The following is a 17,714-nucleotide window of genomic DNA, read 5'->3' on the forward strand; positions in this document are numbered from 1 at the left end:
TCCCAAAATGATCATGTCACACTTGTAACCATTATGGTGTGCACGAGTCATGAAACAATAAAATATTTTGCAAATATTTGTAACATGCTACTTATTTTTAAATTGTAATGAATATCGTTAAGAATTTCTTCTAGCTAGGAACCTACATTGTAGATCATAGCCATTATATAAATATGCATAAACCATATTAGTCATGGCATATATTATGTTTTGTTTTCGACAATCACCTTTTTTTCTCCCTAGCCATGACGGGTGAAAAAAATTCATTCTCGCCCTACACTCTCCAAAATGTGGATGGCACTTCAAAACCTATGATTAGCAAAGTGATTATACTCACGATCTAATTCCCCTAAGCATGTTGACGTGTGTGAATTCATTGATGAAATCAAACTTAGTTTGATATGTCAGATGTCACGGGTAATTGATTTATGATAAAGTTAACGTTTATTCAATACCATTCATAAATTTCTTTGTTCAAACACAAAACCTTGAACTTTCGAGCATATAATACCTGGGTCAAATATTGACATGATGAATCAAGATTTGCTATCTAATAGAAGAGACATGCATTTAATTCAAATCTGATGAAGAAAATCTTGGATGTAACATGTGCTTAGGGTATTGTTGAATAATTTGTAGTTTGTCAAATTTTAGTTGACTACTAGATCTCGCCTATTATGTAGCGAAACAACAACGATGAGTCGATTTGAACTCATAACATAACCATAATCTAATTGTGGTTTGAACGCCCATAATAGATTTGGTGTATTGTGTCAAGTGTAATAACCATCATGCATGAAAACCTATAATGTAACTATACATTGCACATTGATTAAAGTCACGTGATTAAACCTATAATGTAACTATACTCACAATGTCACGTGATTAAAGTTTTAAAATTTTAAATCCACAAAGGTAACAATGGAAGGCTAAAGATTGTCTTTTAGGATATTAAAGTCGTAGAATGAAGTCCTACTTTATGTGCATTAACTGTCCAAGAACTTCATGTGTGTTAGTTTGAGATCATGCACGTGAACCATTTTCTACTAAAAGTGTTCACTTTGTGCAATCAAAGGGTTATGAATGCACGTAATATAACCAACTTTTGTATTCAAGGTCAAGAGATAAATTAAACTAAACGGTAGGAGCAAGTGAGTATTAGATTTAACAAAAATTATTTAATCATATATCCGAAATGTTTGGAGTTTCAATCACATGAGCAATTTGAACTACCGCCATAATACGCGTCTATAAGAGGGTATTTGCCACAATCTAATTTGCAAACACTATACAAAATTATATAAAAGTTTAATTTCTACTCTCCACAATCCATTTTATCAAGTTTGACCTAATACAACATCTAATGTTTCTTCATGTCTTGAACTACCCTCCATAGTTCATTTTATCAAGTTTGACCAATTAGGAGGTCTAATGTTTCTTGAACTTTCTTCATGTCTTGAACTACTCCTTGATTCCTGAAAGTGCATACAAAAAAGTTTGAATATGCATTCAATAGTTGGCCAAAAAAATATGAACCAAGAATGCAAAAGCAATGTCGTAGTGTATAGGTCGAAACAATGATTAGACATCATGTTATAGATCAATGCGTCAATCTTGAATACAACAATGTAAATGTATAATGTCCCAGACCATGGTAGCTTATCTCCAGTAGTTTATCGTACCACAAATTTTGGCAAGAAAAAGTATGTCATAGATGTTCGCTTAATTTGAAACGATTTATACACTAAATTGTATCACATTCTCATCACTTTGGAATGAGTGGTAAGTGTTTGGACAAAAAAAGGAAACTAACTGACAATACAAGTGTACTAAAAGACGACGTTAACTTGTTTAAGAGATACAACCATATTTTTCTAGCATATAATAGGACATAATTGCGTCATTACATAACATATTTATGTATATTGATATGTCCTTCACCCATGAAAATCAACAATGCCTACATATTTTGATTCATTACATGCCAATTAGGAGCATTCCACTACCCATGAGGGTTCCCATGTTGGTATTCTAGATAATTCACCATCCCGAGATAGGATAGGAGGTTCTTCGTAAACAACTCAGTCAAATATTTGTTTCCAAGTTTCAACATTGTCAATGATGTGCTCCCCATTTACTGTTCAAATCATGGATATTATAGATAATATACTATAACATAAGATTTGTCTGTAGACATGTGAATGCCCACAAAGTTTTAACTTTTGTATCAACAAGTTTTTACCATGTCTCGTTCACAATTCCTCTTTCTAAGTTCCAAGTGAAGTTTGAAAACTTCAATATGCAACGACCATTGTCATATAGTAAGCCAATATTTTTTGTTTTTGCATTCTTTGAAACATTTGTAATGTACTTCACAACAGTGTATCATTATTGAAGATGAAATTTAGTAAATATGGGATGTATTTATTATCACTTATTATTGAACCGAATACGTAGTCACCAATCCTTGCCTTCACTCTTTTCGTTCTCTAGAGATTACAATTGAAATTAAAGAACTTGTGTCCACATTTCTAGTTGATTTAATTTATTCAATTAATATATGTATTGTAATCTATGTGATTGCTTTCTTTTTCTCATAGCTTTGTGGAGTTTATGAGTTTATGTTTCGTATATGTGTAGAAACAATATTCACGTTCTTGTTTTTTAGTCTAATATTTTTGTTTGTGTCAAAGAGGTTCTAGCTCAAATGCTTCAACATTCTCATTGATAGCCATACTTCAAATTTCTCATAAACATTTTTACAATTGGATGCAAGTTCCCTTTGAGCTAATTGATGTCAACGCTCTTGTGGAATTGTGAACTTGAGAACTACTATTTAACTTAAGAATAATTCTCCAAATGTTTAATGAAAGAATGTCAAGGTAATGGAGGTAGAGGTGAAGGCTATGGCAACTTCCTCTCATGGAAAGAAGTATAACATTGTTCTAGTGTAGAGATAAAAATATTATTAATTTGATTCATGGATGATGGCACTTGATGTTACATGAGTAATTATTTGTACAATGAACAATTTTGAAAAGCCTAAAGAATTAACTATCTAACTACAAAGAAATCCTTCAATATACATATGTAGATAATGGAAAGAAAGCATTGTCAATGACTAATGTGGCATAGCTTATATGTGAGACACGCATTACACTTGTATCAACATTGAGATAATTGTTATTACGCATTTGGTTTCAAGTTGGTTAGTATTTAAAAGGTGTCAAGTTGTAGCAATGTTGGTGTAAATTCACTCTACGACTTTCTTGAAGAAAAATTCATAGTGTCATTGTCACCTTTAATTCCATCGAGCTTTCATTCTTATTCCTCACATCTTTTACTTGATCTTTTTCATCCTTATATTTGTGTTATGTCATAGTAGGCTCAAAAGTAGTTTTAATTTGTGGCATTATAATCAATTTCCAAATGTATCCAAAGTATGCACAACTTGTGAATCAACATTGGGGCCTTGAAGTGGGCAACACTCTCATATACGAGCACATTACAAAATTACTCAAGTAGTTCACACACAACACATAATAAATATTCTCAACCCCAACATAATGCTTATGAAAGGTTTTCCATCCACATTGTTTTGTTGGCTACTATAGAGGCATGAATAAGTAGCACAAAAGACATCCTCTTTACCATTGGTCGAATCACTTCAATGCATGTACCTTTTCATAAAAGAACTAAAGGTACAAAGTTTGACAACATTTTCGTTCATATGTAGAATTTTTACCCACACTTGGAACTTTTTTGTACTATAGCTACATGTTGATATTGGGGTGTAACATACCACGTGTTCATGTTTGGGCCTTTGGGAAATTTTACATCCTCACTTTAGGATGAACAATACATTTACAAAGAGAAAAATACAAAAACCAAAAGGAAAGTCTATTGATTGAATGCCTACAAATACGTAGTGGAGAAGCTCACAAATTTAATGATATTTTCTTGAACATAGTTTTTAACAACTTTTTGAACAATGTATCAATGCAGTATCTATGATATATTAAAGTCTCCTTCTCAAATAGCACACACGAAAAGCAACAATGCTAAAATATGTTGATTCATTACATGTCATTAGAAGCCTTCCACCACTAAATAGTCTATCTGTGTTGTTATAAATCATGATATCTTCCAAGATTGAGTGCAATGTATTTCGTAACCATCTTGTCAACCAAACATTAACTTTTAGGTTTTAAAATGTAAGTGGTGTATTGTTTGTCCGTTATCTAATTTTGTGGAATTCCATGCCATACATTTGTACCCAAGCCTAGAGGCATATGGGTGGAAACATACAATTTGAAATAATCAAAACCCCAATGCCAAAATTTGAGTTGTCTTAGAAAATCTCGTCCTTCTAATTGAAACTTGAAAGTTAGATGTTCACTCCACCTATGACAAATAATATTCCTATAAATAGTCCATACCATACCTAGCGAGATATTCATTTATATAACCATGAAATTCTAGGCAAATGTGTGAAGAACCCATGATCAAGGATGATTGTAATAACTATAAATAAATAATAAATAAATAAAACCAACATCAAGCCATTGCCTTCATCATGAAGGCATATTGGTGAGATTTGTCATTAATACACACAATTCCATTGAGATAATTCTTCTTCTGGGTTGACTAATGTTTTCTCTAACTTGTCTATTGTAGGCCTTTCTTACTCTAGGTCTTTTTATGATTGGCAAATTGAACTCATTTTCTAGGGAGGGATATGAGCTTGCAAACTTGTTGAAGTGACATTACACAACGGCCTAAGAACATTAAATTTTTTACACAACTTCAAGCAAGTCATTCATGCCTACAAACTCCTTATGGATACAATACGAGTTCTGGGATTTAAGCAAACATTTGATGACCAATTGAAGATATGGTTCTAAACATTATCAAATGACAAGCTAAAATATTTCTACAACGTAGAAGGATATTTCATAAAGAAATACTGCATGAGGGACTATATGGAGTGATATTGATTGACTTTCCTCTTTAAAGACGAGTTCTAGCTTTTAAGCAAACATTTGATGAACAATTGACTATATGGTTCTAAACATTATCAAATGACATTATAGAAGATTTCTACAACGTAGAGAGATTTCATAAAGAAATATTGCATGAGGGACTATATGGAGTGATATTGATTGACCTTCCTCCTTAAAGCAAGAAGAAATTGCGAGAATACTAAGAGTTTACATCAACAATATAATCTTGACAACAAAATTTCAAATGAAAAACTCATGAATAGGTTCATCGGTATCCTATACAAACCTATGCTACATAATTTCCTAATAGTTGGGTTATATAGATCGCATCCACAAACCGAAGTTAGGCACAAATCATCCATGTGCCCACCTGTGATATCTCAATTGGAAGTCAAAAGGCCGATAACCATGTAGTATGAGACAATGTACAACATCATATCTATTATGGACACCAAATGAACCATGAATGTCCATAGTTGGACTACAATAGTGTTATTCATTCTAAGCATTCGTCAAGCACTAGATAGCTTCTGCCAAGTATGGAATGGTGCTTAGACCCATTTCAGTTGATATTTTACCACAAAATCCTCAAATTCATCACATAGGAACTCGTCTCATCGATACAAAAATATGTGCATATGACTATAGAGGATCAGCCACAAACAATTAATTACCTTATCAACTTGAGGAATCACAAAGTCATTATGATTGAAATAGGAAGATGAAGTATTCTCTTAGTATGAAAAGGTAGCTAATAACACTTCCAACGTGTATGTATTAGAAAATGAGCACAAAGTAATTGAATATGGCCCTCTTACACTTGAAAGCAAACTATAATCTTTCAAGTCTTCAACATCTGAATCAATGACCTGATATACTTTTACATGGTAATCCTACTAACATATAATTGGCATGGAACCCATGATCCATGCATATTCAAAGCTGAATAGGTAGATGAGCAAAAGGATAATGCTTAAAGTTATATGTCTAGGCTCAATGGCATGGAGAAATTATATGATGAATGTTATTGTGCTCATACAAATAGGATAGATAGATATCTAGGTTTTTACAATCTTCTTTCTTGGTTTTTGTTTCCTTTCATATATCATGATATGCTCATTGTTGACAACAACTCTCTATTTAGGGTATACAAGTACGAAGCTCTTTGCTTTTTTACATTTTGATTCTCTATTGCTCATCTCTTCTTTTTGATGGTGTGTTGAGTTTCTACTAATCATCAACATATGATTGGTAGATAATCAAGCTTTTCTTTTCTACTAACCATATGTTTATACCAAAAACACATGATTGGTTGAAATACCAAAAAGCGCTCAAGCAAAATGAGCAACAAAACATGGAAGTCTACAATTCGGTCTACAATTCTACAGCAAGATTTTTGGAGTCATTTGAAGGACAAAAAGTTGGGATGGACTTATATACGGTTTGAAACCCCGAATTGTAAAAAGAACAAAAGCCAAAGCCCATTTCATTTCTGTCTTAGCAATCATGCATCATGCATTATTCTCTAGAGATATCCCCTCATTTTTGCATATTTGTAAAGAATATTTTTTATTTATTCTTACTTACTTTCTTCTGTTCACAATGCAACCATTCTGCACAAGGACATGAATCTGTTACCTGTATAGTAAAATAAAAAAGAGAGAAATCGTCCCTCCTTAAAATCAAACTAACCTTCAGTTGGTTGTCCATTCAAATAACTTTATTTGCAGTTAGTCATTTCCTAAATACATTTTTATATATTTCTCTATCCGTCATCCAGATACAAGAAACAACCACTTCTGAAATTCAGATGCTTGTCTCTCCCTCACGGTACTTGTTCATTCTTCTTCTCTTGCTCATATGTTACCTATTATGGATTCTGACCCAATCATAAACCTCAAATCCATGGTCGGTCCGACACTTCCAAACCTTTAAACAAGTAATACTTCTTTTCTCCACATTTCAGCCTACCTTGACCACAATAAGTTATGCTCAAGAATTCCAAATCTTGCACAAATAAGTAGATTCCTTAAAAACATTAGTGTTACAGGACAATGAAATTCTAACAAATTATAGAGGCTCTAAACTTAAACCTTCATTGTATCAAGAGATTATACTTCTAGTTTACAATGTATTACACATTGTCTTGCTTCTCAGGATTGTGGATCAGTGCCTCATTTGGCATATGTTCGTCCACACATGATTTTGTTTATCAAACTCATGTATACTCTCCATTCTCCATTTTCCATAATAATACACATCTCGCACTGATATTACATGAATACGAACATTAAAGACTGTCCCACCCTAATATTACATTACAAGGCCTCTTACCAAGCTAGTGCCTCCGCAAAAACAAACATTACAGGTCATTTCTCAATAAATCACACTAATATTTCGAATGTAACCTATTGGCATTATCAATTGTTATCTAGGATTGTTGCCAAGCTCTAGTTACATAGAAGGCACCATATTTCGTATACTTCTTACTAGTTTCTACCAACTGCTTGAATGGCAGCAGGTATTGAACCTGTCATGCATGGTGTATCAAAACAGACCCACTTCAGTATATATTATTGCCACTTTGTTTCTATTCAATGGTCTAGACATTGGCTTCCATGAGAATTCAGAAGAAACGTACCAAACTAACCATTTTATATATACATGCAAAAGACAAGTTCTGCCTTCAGCCATCAGACTCATAACACAGGTTCTTTGTGATCCAAGTACTATTTGATTTCTATAGACATATATCACACTCCAAACAACTGGTTTCAAATATACCACTACTGACAAAAGTACGACATCACAGTAAATTGGTTCTCACAACATATTAAATTGATATAGCAGATCAGTGGGAAATGTGCACATACTCAATATGTATTAAATAATTTAACATCTAGGACTTCCAGGTGTACAGAAACTTCTGTCAGCACATTGTGAGTTTATATATCGTCATTGACAAAAAGAGTATTACTGATACAACAAAGTCTTGTGATACCTGTATCTATGCGACTTCGTTAGGAAACAGTGTCACATAAATCTATCCTGATTTGATAGGTTAATCAGCAAAATATAAATTAGCTTAAGATGTACCACTCTTTGACTTTAAAGAACAAAATAATAAGAGTGACTACTTTCACGAGCTTTCTATCTACGAGTAGCAAACTACCATATTATGTTTAACTAGATACTGTCTACGAGCAGCATGCCTTAATACTTTGTTTAAATTTCTCTATCAAAACATCGTAAACCTTCTGGAGGGCCCCGACAATCTTTATTGCATTAGAACTCCAATGAGCTTGGTCTACACACATTTACTAACTATTGCATGAGTATGATCCAAAGCTGAATCATATATTCATATTCAAATACCAGGTTTTCAAATACGATTATTGATACTACAGAAAGAATTGCAGAAAGTTAAGATGAATGTATGCACTTATGTTCAGATCTCACCCTTTCAGCAACAGGCCACAACAGATAAAATAATGCAAAAAATACTTTTTAACAAGATCAAAGGTTAGATTAAAAATTACACCAAATTAAATGTAAGACGATACTTGGAAAAAATAATACAGTAAATAAATCATTTTAGAGAATTAAGACTTTGGCCAATTGTACATTAAGAGACAATAGAATGATACACAATCTTGCTTTATAGCTCAAATTCACTGTTGAATTACATTGTTTCACATGAGCAAGATATTGCAGTTAAGTGTTATGATAGTTCAGCATACACTGAAATGTTCAAGCAAATTAACTTTGAATCACAGAAAGCTTTTTATAACACATTTGACAACTTAAAAATCAACAATTCAAATACATAAAAATATGCTTTCAACTTTGATACAGGCAAAGCTTTACAATAGAACCTCAATAATTTAAAAATTGCCAATCCAAATATGTAAATGCAAGCTTGATGAGAAAAAACCTTGTTTCTCATGCTTTCTTAAATGAATGCCAAGTATGTAGCCTTTATTCTAAAATGCAATCTAAATATTTCATCATGGTATTTAGCAGAAATCAATTTAAATGGAATCATTGAATGGGACGTTTTGATGGTACTGAGAAACCATGTGCAACTAACTATTTAGATGCTGAACAATCCAGTCCAGTTGTGATTTTTATACACATTTGAGCATATCAAAACAGTGAAAGGGAACAATAACTAACATCCTCAGGAAACTCTTCTGTAATATATAGAGATCCTTTTGATCTTGTCACAAAAGATTCCATATTCTTTGCATCTTTCGCACCACACAACTGGAAAGATCTACATAATAATCATTCCAGATAATTAATCTCTTTAACACTGCAGACAGGTTCTACTCCACTTTTCTATCTCCACTCAGCCTTGCAACCCTACTTTCAAGTAGAAGCCTTCCAATAGTGATGGCCAACATACTATGGGTACGAAGCGTTTATATGATACAGATAGTTGGATAATCCATACGTTGATTGACAAAATACTGTTAATGTCATCGATCCCTCTGTTCTAGACAGCAAATATCGGTGACACTTTTAAAGTTATTAGAGTTCTAATCCAAGGAAGTGAAGATGCCATTTCACAAGCATCATATATCATTTACGGAATTCGCTCAAGGTATGGATCCTTATATATGCAAAGCATAACTTCCTATGATGAAAATCTCAAAGGATCTGAACACCGTTACGTTGAATAAACTCTGCAACCATAGTTTTGCGACACTGCTATTACTCTTTGGTACTGGGCTTCACTTAAACATATTAGCTTTACTTGCCCATTGTTCAGTTGTAATATGATCTGAAATTCAGTAATTCTCTTTCATGCTGAACTTTCCAAGAAATGGTAAGAATCCAATTGTTGAACATTCTCAGTTTCATGCATTACTTGGCCCAGCACGTAATAAGCAAGAAACTTGCTTCTTCTAGCAAAAAGGCTACGGAACACCTTATAAATCCTCAGATTGAGACATCCAAGAAATGGCACACAATTTCGTATGGATAGTTTTCGACATTCCCCAAAGTCAAAGCTCTAAACAAACATCAATTGACAGTACAATTGCATATTATACAACCAGGATAGCTCTTTTTATAAGGGAAAATGAGAACCTCGCACTTGATCACGAAAGCATGGGAACAAAATATTTTATTACAGTTTAAGAAAACAAAATCTAAGTTTCCTACCTTCTCCACGTTTTAAGCAAAGTTCCACTGACTAATTTTCAAACATTCCCAAATTCTAAGTTCTAAATAAACGCCAATTGACACTAACAGTTCTCTCTTACCACTCCATATTGTACAACCAGGAGAAGTCGTTTATAAGGGCAAATGAGAACCTCAAACTCGAATATAAAATCAAAAAATAATCAATTCCAACATAAGGGCAGAGTCTTCGCCTTTGTTGATAAAAAATTCCTTGCTTCATGTATAGAAAGCATCATAGGTACAACTTTCATCTTTGGCCCATTGAACATCAGGTGTGTGTAGGCCAAAGTATATGTAAACTCAACGCTCAAGAACATTTGTAGGCCTATAGCAGATAAGTTCTAGGAATTAAACAAACAGGCGAGTATTATAACAAAGAAAAGCACAATCCTAATTGTTCGTCATTCGTCTATTAGCTGATTAAATCATGCTAGGTTCAATCCATTGAGAAAATATAAATTTCACACGATGACTGGCAGTCCATATGACTCTATAGATGGCTAAGGAAATCGTGCCATTGAATTTTAGAGCATCAAGGTGACGAAGGATGGAGCCTCTAATCAATTACGAGCTGAGAAATGAATTGGGACATCGGCCAAAAACTTGACACTTGAAAAACCATATATAGCAGTAATGAGAATCTAAAACGTCCTGACAAGAAGGTTTATAACAAAGCCCTGGCCATCTCCAGCAGCTCTATTCAAAATCTGCGAAATTCACCGCATATCTGCCCAGCTATCGTTAATGAGAACATAGATCTGAGACGTCAAATCAAGATTTTATGTAATGTCGAACCAATGCGTTCTAAATACATATCATATCCAGTTCAAGTGGGTCTGGTCATAGAAATACATTCGCTTCAAATGCTTGATAGAAATATCCAGTTGAGTGGTGGATATTGGAGGAAGCTTTGAAAGAAAGCTCATGCTCCAATAAGTCCTAAACGTTATGGGATTTTTCTGAAATGTTCGAGACTGCCCAAATATAAAGAAAGCCTAGAACAACTCCCTTGCTCTCACGTGATCAAATCAACGTCGGAAAGGGCGACCACCACCCCGTGGAAAATCATCACGGTCACGACCCCCGCGGAAATCATCCCGTCCACCTCCACCTCCACCTCCACCACCACGAGGGCCTGGAGCTCGAGCGAATTGCAAACGTAGAGAATCGGACTCTCGACTTGTTTCGTCAAATTTATATCCTGGAAAACCAATAGGTTAGCTTAAAGTTCACTTATGTTGCTGTAGCTGCTGCGAAACAATGTCGGATCTTTTCCTCGAATATTACCCAACAGGTTGACAAACATACTAATACATGGATGAAGTGTTGTTCTTAAAACGTAGAGCCATCCCTACTAAACTTGAGTATTGAAGCTGCCATTTATTTTTCAGCCCGCAATAAATGTCAAAGATCGACAAGGGCTCGACAAACTTCCATCCCGTAATCAATCGAACAACGAAAAGGATGTTAATTGTCAAGAATGTCAATATTATCAGTGGATGGATGCACAAACAAGGAATACAGCTGTTCTCATCTATCTGTAAACTTAGAGAAAACTACTTCAAATTTCAAGCATCTTGACTGCTTTAATCCATGCAACAGACCTTTCCCTAGGATTAAGTGCCCATTTCACATATACAAAACTGGCTTCAAGTCGCACAATCCAAACTCAAGCAGGAAATCAAAACTGTGATCTGTATTGCAATTCATTTGCAACACTGAAAAGCCTTACGTGCATCCACCTTCAATTTCTATTTTACTAAGGACTCACTGCAATTTTACTAATTTACTTGAGCATGGAAATACTCAAAATCTTCATTTGTGATCAGATATGTCAATCTTTAACCCTCTTCATAGTCAAGACCAGTGTGGGCCAGCTTCTTGATTAGCAAAACGTTCTCTCAGTACTAATTTCTCATGTTTACACGTGTATTTCAATCCATTTGAAGCAACACAAAGCCTTACAGCCATTCGCTTTCAATTATTAAGTCTTACAACATTTTGAAACTTCACTTGAGCACACCAAGCATCAAAATCTTTGTTCATTGCAACACAAAAGTGTAACATATATCAATATTTCCCTTTCTCCGTAGTGAAGACCAGTTATGGGTCAGTTTATGAATTAGTAAAATGTTCTCTCAATGCTGATTTCTCTTTTTCATCTAGCTGATGATACTAATTTCACATTTTCACGTATTTGACCTTTGGATGCTTCATTTCATCCCTCAGATCTTTATTTGCAGCAACGTAAATGTGTAGAAAATTCGCAGATCGATTTCTGAATTACAAAGTTCTTCTCTCAATTCCAAATATTTGAACTTCTTGATCCATGCAATTTATGACCAACAGCTCTCTTACGAGTATTAATCTCAGCTGCAGTTCCCTAATGATCTCTGTAAAAATCCTAGCTTAAATTTTTACATCCCACAAAATTATGACTCATTGTGTTGAATATTTGATTGAATACTTCAGTTCAGCTCGCGGAAGATTAAGAATTAATTGATGGAGCGGTACAAAAAGCTATTGTGAACTGTAACAAGTAATTTACAACCACGACACACCTTAATAGTATTATTTGTTGTTTATATCAATTTCTTTGGTCATGTCTTGTACTGGAATCACAAGATAATGTACAACGGAATGAATCCAATGTTACAATATGGGCCAAGGATTAACCTTGTTGCTTTTCAAAGGGACTGAGAAACTATATGATTGCTCAGATCTATTATACATGTTGTTATTAGATACAAGTTTATGTCAAGTTCTTTGGTCGTGTCTTGTACTAGAAGCACAAGATAAGCTATAAGGGAATCAGTCCAATGTTACAATATGGGACAAGGACTAATTCTTGTTGCTTTTTAAAGGGAATGAGAAACTATATGATTGCTTAGATCTATTATGCATGTTACAAGTTAAAACATGACAACAGCATCCATTACCAACCCTATGTCTGATCAATTTTTCAAAAATGCAAACATTGCCTTCAATTCACAGTAGAAGGCCATCCATGTCATGTACGACATAGTACAGTAAGGGCTATGTACTCACAGACACAGAATGGAAGTCAGATCAAAGCTTATGCATTTGAAATTTTCTTAAAATGCTAAAATCTTGTAGATAGAAAAGCGGAACATACCTTGCAATGCCTCCATGGCTGTTGCTGCAGACCTGGGATCAGTAAAATCTACAAAGCAGAGAACTAATTGATCACCTCCAGGCTGCAATAATGCAAAAGAAAATTTACTTTAGAACAAGATTGAAATTTGGACTATTTCTGTAGAATTGTAATAACCCACCCTTTTTGCATCCTTTCGGACAAGGCGAACATCTTTGAATCCAAGAAATGGGCGAAAGACATCTATGTAATGAAGATGTCAAGAACAAACATAGAAAGCATGGTATACTTAAACAAATGAGAATTACAAATCCTCCAGCTAAATTAAAAGGATACGTGATGCTTCTCTTTTAGTACAATCAGAAGGTAGGCCTTCAACAAACAAAGTTGGTGATGCATCAGATGGAAGAAGCCCAGGTGCACCTGTCCTGGGAAGTGGGTTCTCTTGTCTTGGAAGATATTCATTTCGCCCAATGGTGGATGGCTTATCAACGCCCAGCATCTGTCCCTGTCCTAAAAGACCAAGATCATCATGTGTTGATAGACCAAGATTCAAAGACCCGTGTCCGCTTAAACCTAGATGACCACTGGTTACACCAGACCTATCAGCACCACTCAAACCAGATCCATATCCCATCTGTAAATGCAAAGCATATGAGTAATCTGTTGAAATATTCCCAATAGGAGCTAAGACTCATATAGCTACCCCAAGTGAATCGGGTTCCCTCCATGCATGACGGCCATCTCTTTCTTCGAAACGGGGCTCCTCTCGTGGAAAGTAGGCTGATGCAGGTGGTGCTAAATCATCTGCACATAGAACCACAAAGAGGCCTTAAACCAAATTCAAAAAGAAGAGAAATTTCTGACAAAATGCATTTAGATATACAATTTGACAATGAGCAGCACTACTATTAAGTTACCGTATTATTATTAGAATATGTATAGCATATCATTCTAAAGCAAACATTCCAAAACATCAATACGTATCATTCTATATGACAGAGACTGATATCATTCACGAAAAGGGTAAAAATAAAGAACATAATCAACTTATTAAATGGTATAGGAAAATTTGCCAATTATATACAGAACTCTTATGTGTACAGAGATTTGACCCAATCTTTCAGTTTTTCCAATTCTTCACTTGTTTTCAGTGAATATCACTTCTTGTTCCTTAATTTTGTTGCAAAATAGGGTGAATAAAAATATCAAAAAGTAAATATTCTCTTGAAATATCATCACTTGGCAATTAAATCAAGCCTACTCCCCCCCCCCCCAATACCAACACTAGAAGTAAACACAGAACAACAAAAACATGGACCGATTCATGTGGTTTAAAAACTAGGCTGTTCATATATCATGGAATCAGGCGTTACATCTGGTTCAAATGGTAGGAATTTTCCCTCTAAAGTTGGTTCAAATATATGCCCTCTCCATAGGCATTCTATAATGCTAATAAATGCTACCTCCTTGAAATCCAATCAATGGAAGAGAAATTTTCCTATAAAAAGTTATTTCCAATTTTATATAGTATGTAACTTTTGGCATATGCATATGAGTCCTATATAAAATAACGTTTTCAAGTTCAGAGACATTTTAGTATTTCAATGCAAGGAAAGGAAATACACCACCAAAGAAAGTACTCTCTTTTCTGTATCAAAACTTGAGGGCAAGAAAATACACTGCTGTCTATATAAAATTTTGAATGAGGAAATCGATGAAAAATACTGTTTTTAGTGGAAAATACAAAACACGTTGGAGAGAAACAAGTGTAATATCACAAAGGCGCATCTCTTTAAACCAGCAGAATGCACGCGTAAAGTCTGTCTATCAATGAATTAAAACGTAAGACAAAGCAAAAACAAGAAAACGATGATAACAAAAAAAAAAATCTTCGAGAAAGAAACGACGACAAACGCTACAGCATGTGTTTGTGTTGCAAAATCAAGGCAACAACAACACAAATATAGGTTTCCTAACAAAAGAAGACATATACAATGTCAAACACAGAACAGAAAAGATTAGATAAAGGGCAAAAAAGAAGACGGGAAGAACGAAAGAATGAGAGATAAGAGAGCAGTACGAAAATACGAGAGAAGAAATGTGGACAGATATAAGGAAAGAAAAACGGAAACTGAAAGCAAGAGGAGAGAAGCAGTCAAAACTAACCGAAATCGTTTCTGAGGCGTTTGAGGGGGGCTTGACCAGGTCCCATTCTGTCTGCGAAGCGCCAGTAATCCGCCATATCTGAGCAGACAGCAAGCGCTGACACGGAGGACAGAAGAGAACAATCAATCGATGGATCGAAACGCACGCAGGCAGAGCGTGCACAGAAACCCTAACCCTAGAAGCAGAGAAGTCAGTTGATACTGATGAATTAATTGTGTGGAGTCGAGTTTGCTTTTCTTAATTGCCCGAAATGCCCTTCCTTTCCAATGGGGAACCGACTTTAACTTTCTTAATTTCCACAAATACCCCTCCTTTCCATTTTTCGTTTTTCCATGATTTTCTTAAGCTACAAATAAAACCTAGCCACTACTACTAGTCTACTACTACGCAGAGACCAAAGTACAAGTAGAAGAGTACTCATCCTAAGGTGGGCTTTCCTAATTAGATGCTTCCAACGTTTCCTAACGCTATAACAAGTTCTTAAGTACAAGTAACGACGCACTCACAATGAGGTGGGCTTCCTACTTAGAAAGTTAGATGCTTTCTACCGTTTCCTGAAGCCATAACAAGTTCTTAAGTACAAGTTGTGAAGCACTCATCCTAAGGTGGGCTTCCTACTTAGAGGCTTCCAACATTTTTCCTGCTCGACCACTCATCCACGTCCTCCTTGAGATCTTGTGTCGAGAATCGCCATCACATGCCAAGAACTAGGGGGTGTGCATTATATATATCTTATAGATATATTGAGCGAGGCCATTTGTAATCATTGCGTGGAGTACTAAAGATGGAAACTCCTACGTTTTGTGAGTTTAATGTAACCCAAGTGAGATGAGTGTCCCAATACATGGAGTCTTTCTTGGATGATGTAGTGAAGCCATGGGCATTCAAACTCATGAGAGTGATTGACTAACAACTTCGGCTTGTCAATACCCACACGAGGCAGAATGTGTGAAGATCCTAAAAAGATAAAGACAAATACAAAAGTAGTCCTCACAATGTGGAAATAGATCAATATGTTTGTATTTTAGAGAGACAAAGAATATACCAATGACAATAACTCAATATTGGCAAATAAATGAAAGATTACAATAACTAACAATGACACTTGTAATTGAATGATTATGAACTATGTAATCAACACTTCAATTAGTTATATGAGACTTCTATGCATGTACAAATAGAAGTAATAGCAATTTAGTAACGATGGGAGTAATTTGGATATCTAGCATGTCCACTTCATTCAATATATAGGCATCTAACATCCACAAAGACGATGGTGGACATGCGTACTGACACAATCTACATGTGTGGTTGCACTTGATATTCCAGAAAGAGGAACTTTTAGAGTAACCTCCTCTCTGAAAGTTTATAGCATTTCAAGCATTCTCTCTTTCCGAAATGCATGGCATTGAGTTACTTATGATGCTTGGTGACTTTAGAACAAGCGATCTTACTATTTTTCATGCATTCTTCAAAAGCATATTGCAATCTATTCTTCCTTTGGATAAGTGAAATAAGCTCACATCTCAACTACTATGTTTCATTTGCCATTCTTCCACATCATTGGACATTCCCCTTTGTTCGCAATGTAGCAATACACATTCCCAATCTTTAATTCTATGCCCATGTGATCTCATGCAAATTTAGGCGATATTACTTCGTACACATGTTGACACAAGAATAGTCACGTGAGCTTTCATTGAGAACTTGATAGCGAGTAGCAACTCTCAAATGTTCGAGAACTTTGCTAATGAATGTTACAATTGAGAGGTCACACAATGGGTGTGAGAAATTTGTTATTGGGTTTGGTTGAAGATGTGTGGAAAGCATGGTTGATTGAGATCAAAATCAAAATGTGATACTCTTATACTTCAAACAAAACCTGCATTGTCAACTAGTCTCATCACTTGTGCCCCACCGTATTGCACATGGGATACAGAGAGAGAGTTGATGCGGTCATGCCAATTGAGCCAACGCGGAGCAACAAAATAGAACACTGTGTGGCCATTAATGCGGTACACAAATGATGTGTGTGTAGTTTAGGAGAAGCGATACATGGTATAACAGAGACGTGTTGAATAAAGATACAAATCCACAACCTTGGATCAGAATGCAAATAAGCCATTACAGACAAAATGAAGGGATCTTTTTTGCAGGGTGATCCATAGACAAGAGACACTCTCATGCATTGTGTAAATGAAACCTTCCCTTTGGTGGTAGGTGCGAGAAAGACACAT

General features: G+C 35.0%; 1 protein-coding gene across 3 annotated transcripts; it reads right to left on the minus strand.

Moving 5' to 3' along the window:
- Window positions 1-8,548: 8,548 nt before the first annotated feature.
- Window positions 8,549-15,693, minus strand: LOC147863976 (RNA-binding protein 1-like). 3 transcript variants are annotated; one of them, XM_087319610.1, is made up of 6 exons: window positions 15,478-15,693; window positions 14,015-14,115; window positions 13,645-13,945; window positions 13,490-13,551; window positions 13,330-13,411; window positions 8,549-8,744 (listed from the first exon to the last, which is right to left on the minus strand). In XM_087319610.1, exons 1-6 carry the CDS (start codon window positions 15,551-15,553, stop codon window positions 8,725-8,727), a joined length of 642 nt encoding a protein of 213 aa, XP_087175736.1. In that variant the 5' UTR covers window positions 15,554-15,693; the 3' UTR covers window positions 8,549-8,724. The 3 variants fall into 3 exon arrangements, with proteins under 3 accessions (XP_087175736.1, XP_087175734.1, XP_087175735.1); XM_087319608.1 differs by lacking the exon at window positions 8,549-8,744 and adding an exon at window positions 10,953-11,394; XM_087319609.1 differs by lacking the exon at window positions 8,549-8,744 and adding an exon at window positions 12,674-12,805.
- Window positions 15,694-17,714: the final 2,021 nt, after the last annotated feature.

The sequence above is a fragment of the Azolla caroliniana genome, unplaced genomic scaffold, assembly GCF_043228905.1.
Source record: "Azolla caroliniana isolate FFs.n. ecotype wild unplaced genomic scaffold, voAzoCaro1.0.p SCAF_5, whole genome shotgun sequence".
Taxonomy (NCBI): domain Eukaryota; kingdom Viridiplantae; phylum Streptophyta; class Polypodiopsida; order Salviniales; family Salviniaceae; genus Azolla; species Azolla caroliniana.

Bases quoted from the DNA above. Each gene is read 5' to 3' on its own strand.
- LOC147863976 (XM_087319608.1), bottom strand. From the start codon at position 15,553: ATGGCGGATTACTGGCGCTTCGCAGACAGAATGGGACCTGGTCAAGCC. The intron at 14,116-15,477 runs GTTAGTTTTGAC...TTCTATGTGCAG, and splicing joins ACGCCTCAGAAACGATTTCG to ATGATTTAGCACCACCTGCA. The intron at 13,552-13,644 runs GTATCCTTTTAA...TTCATTACATAG, and splicing joins TACTAAAAGAGAAGCATCAC to ATGTCTTTCGCCCATTTCTT.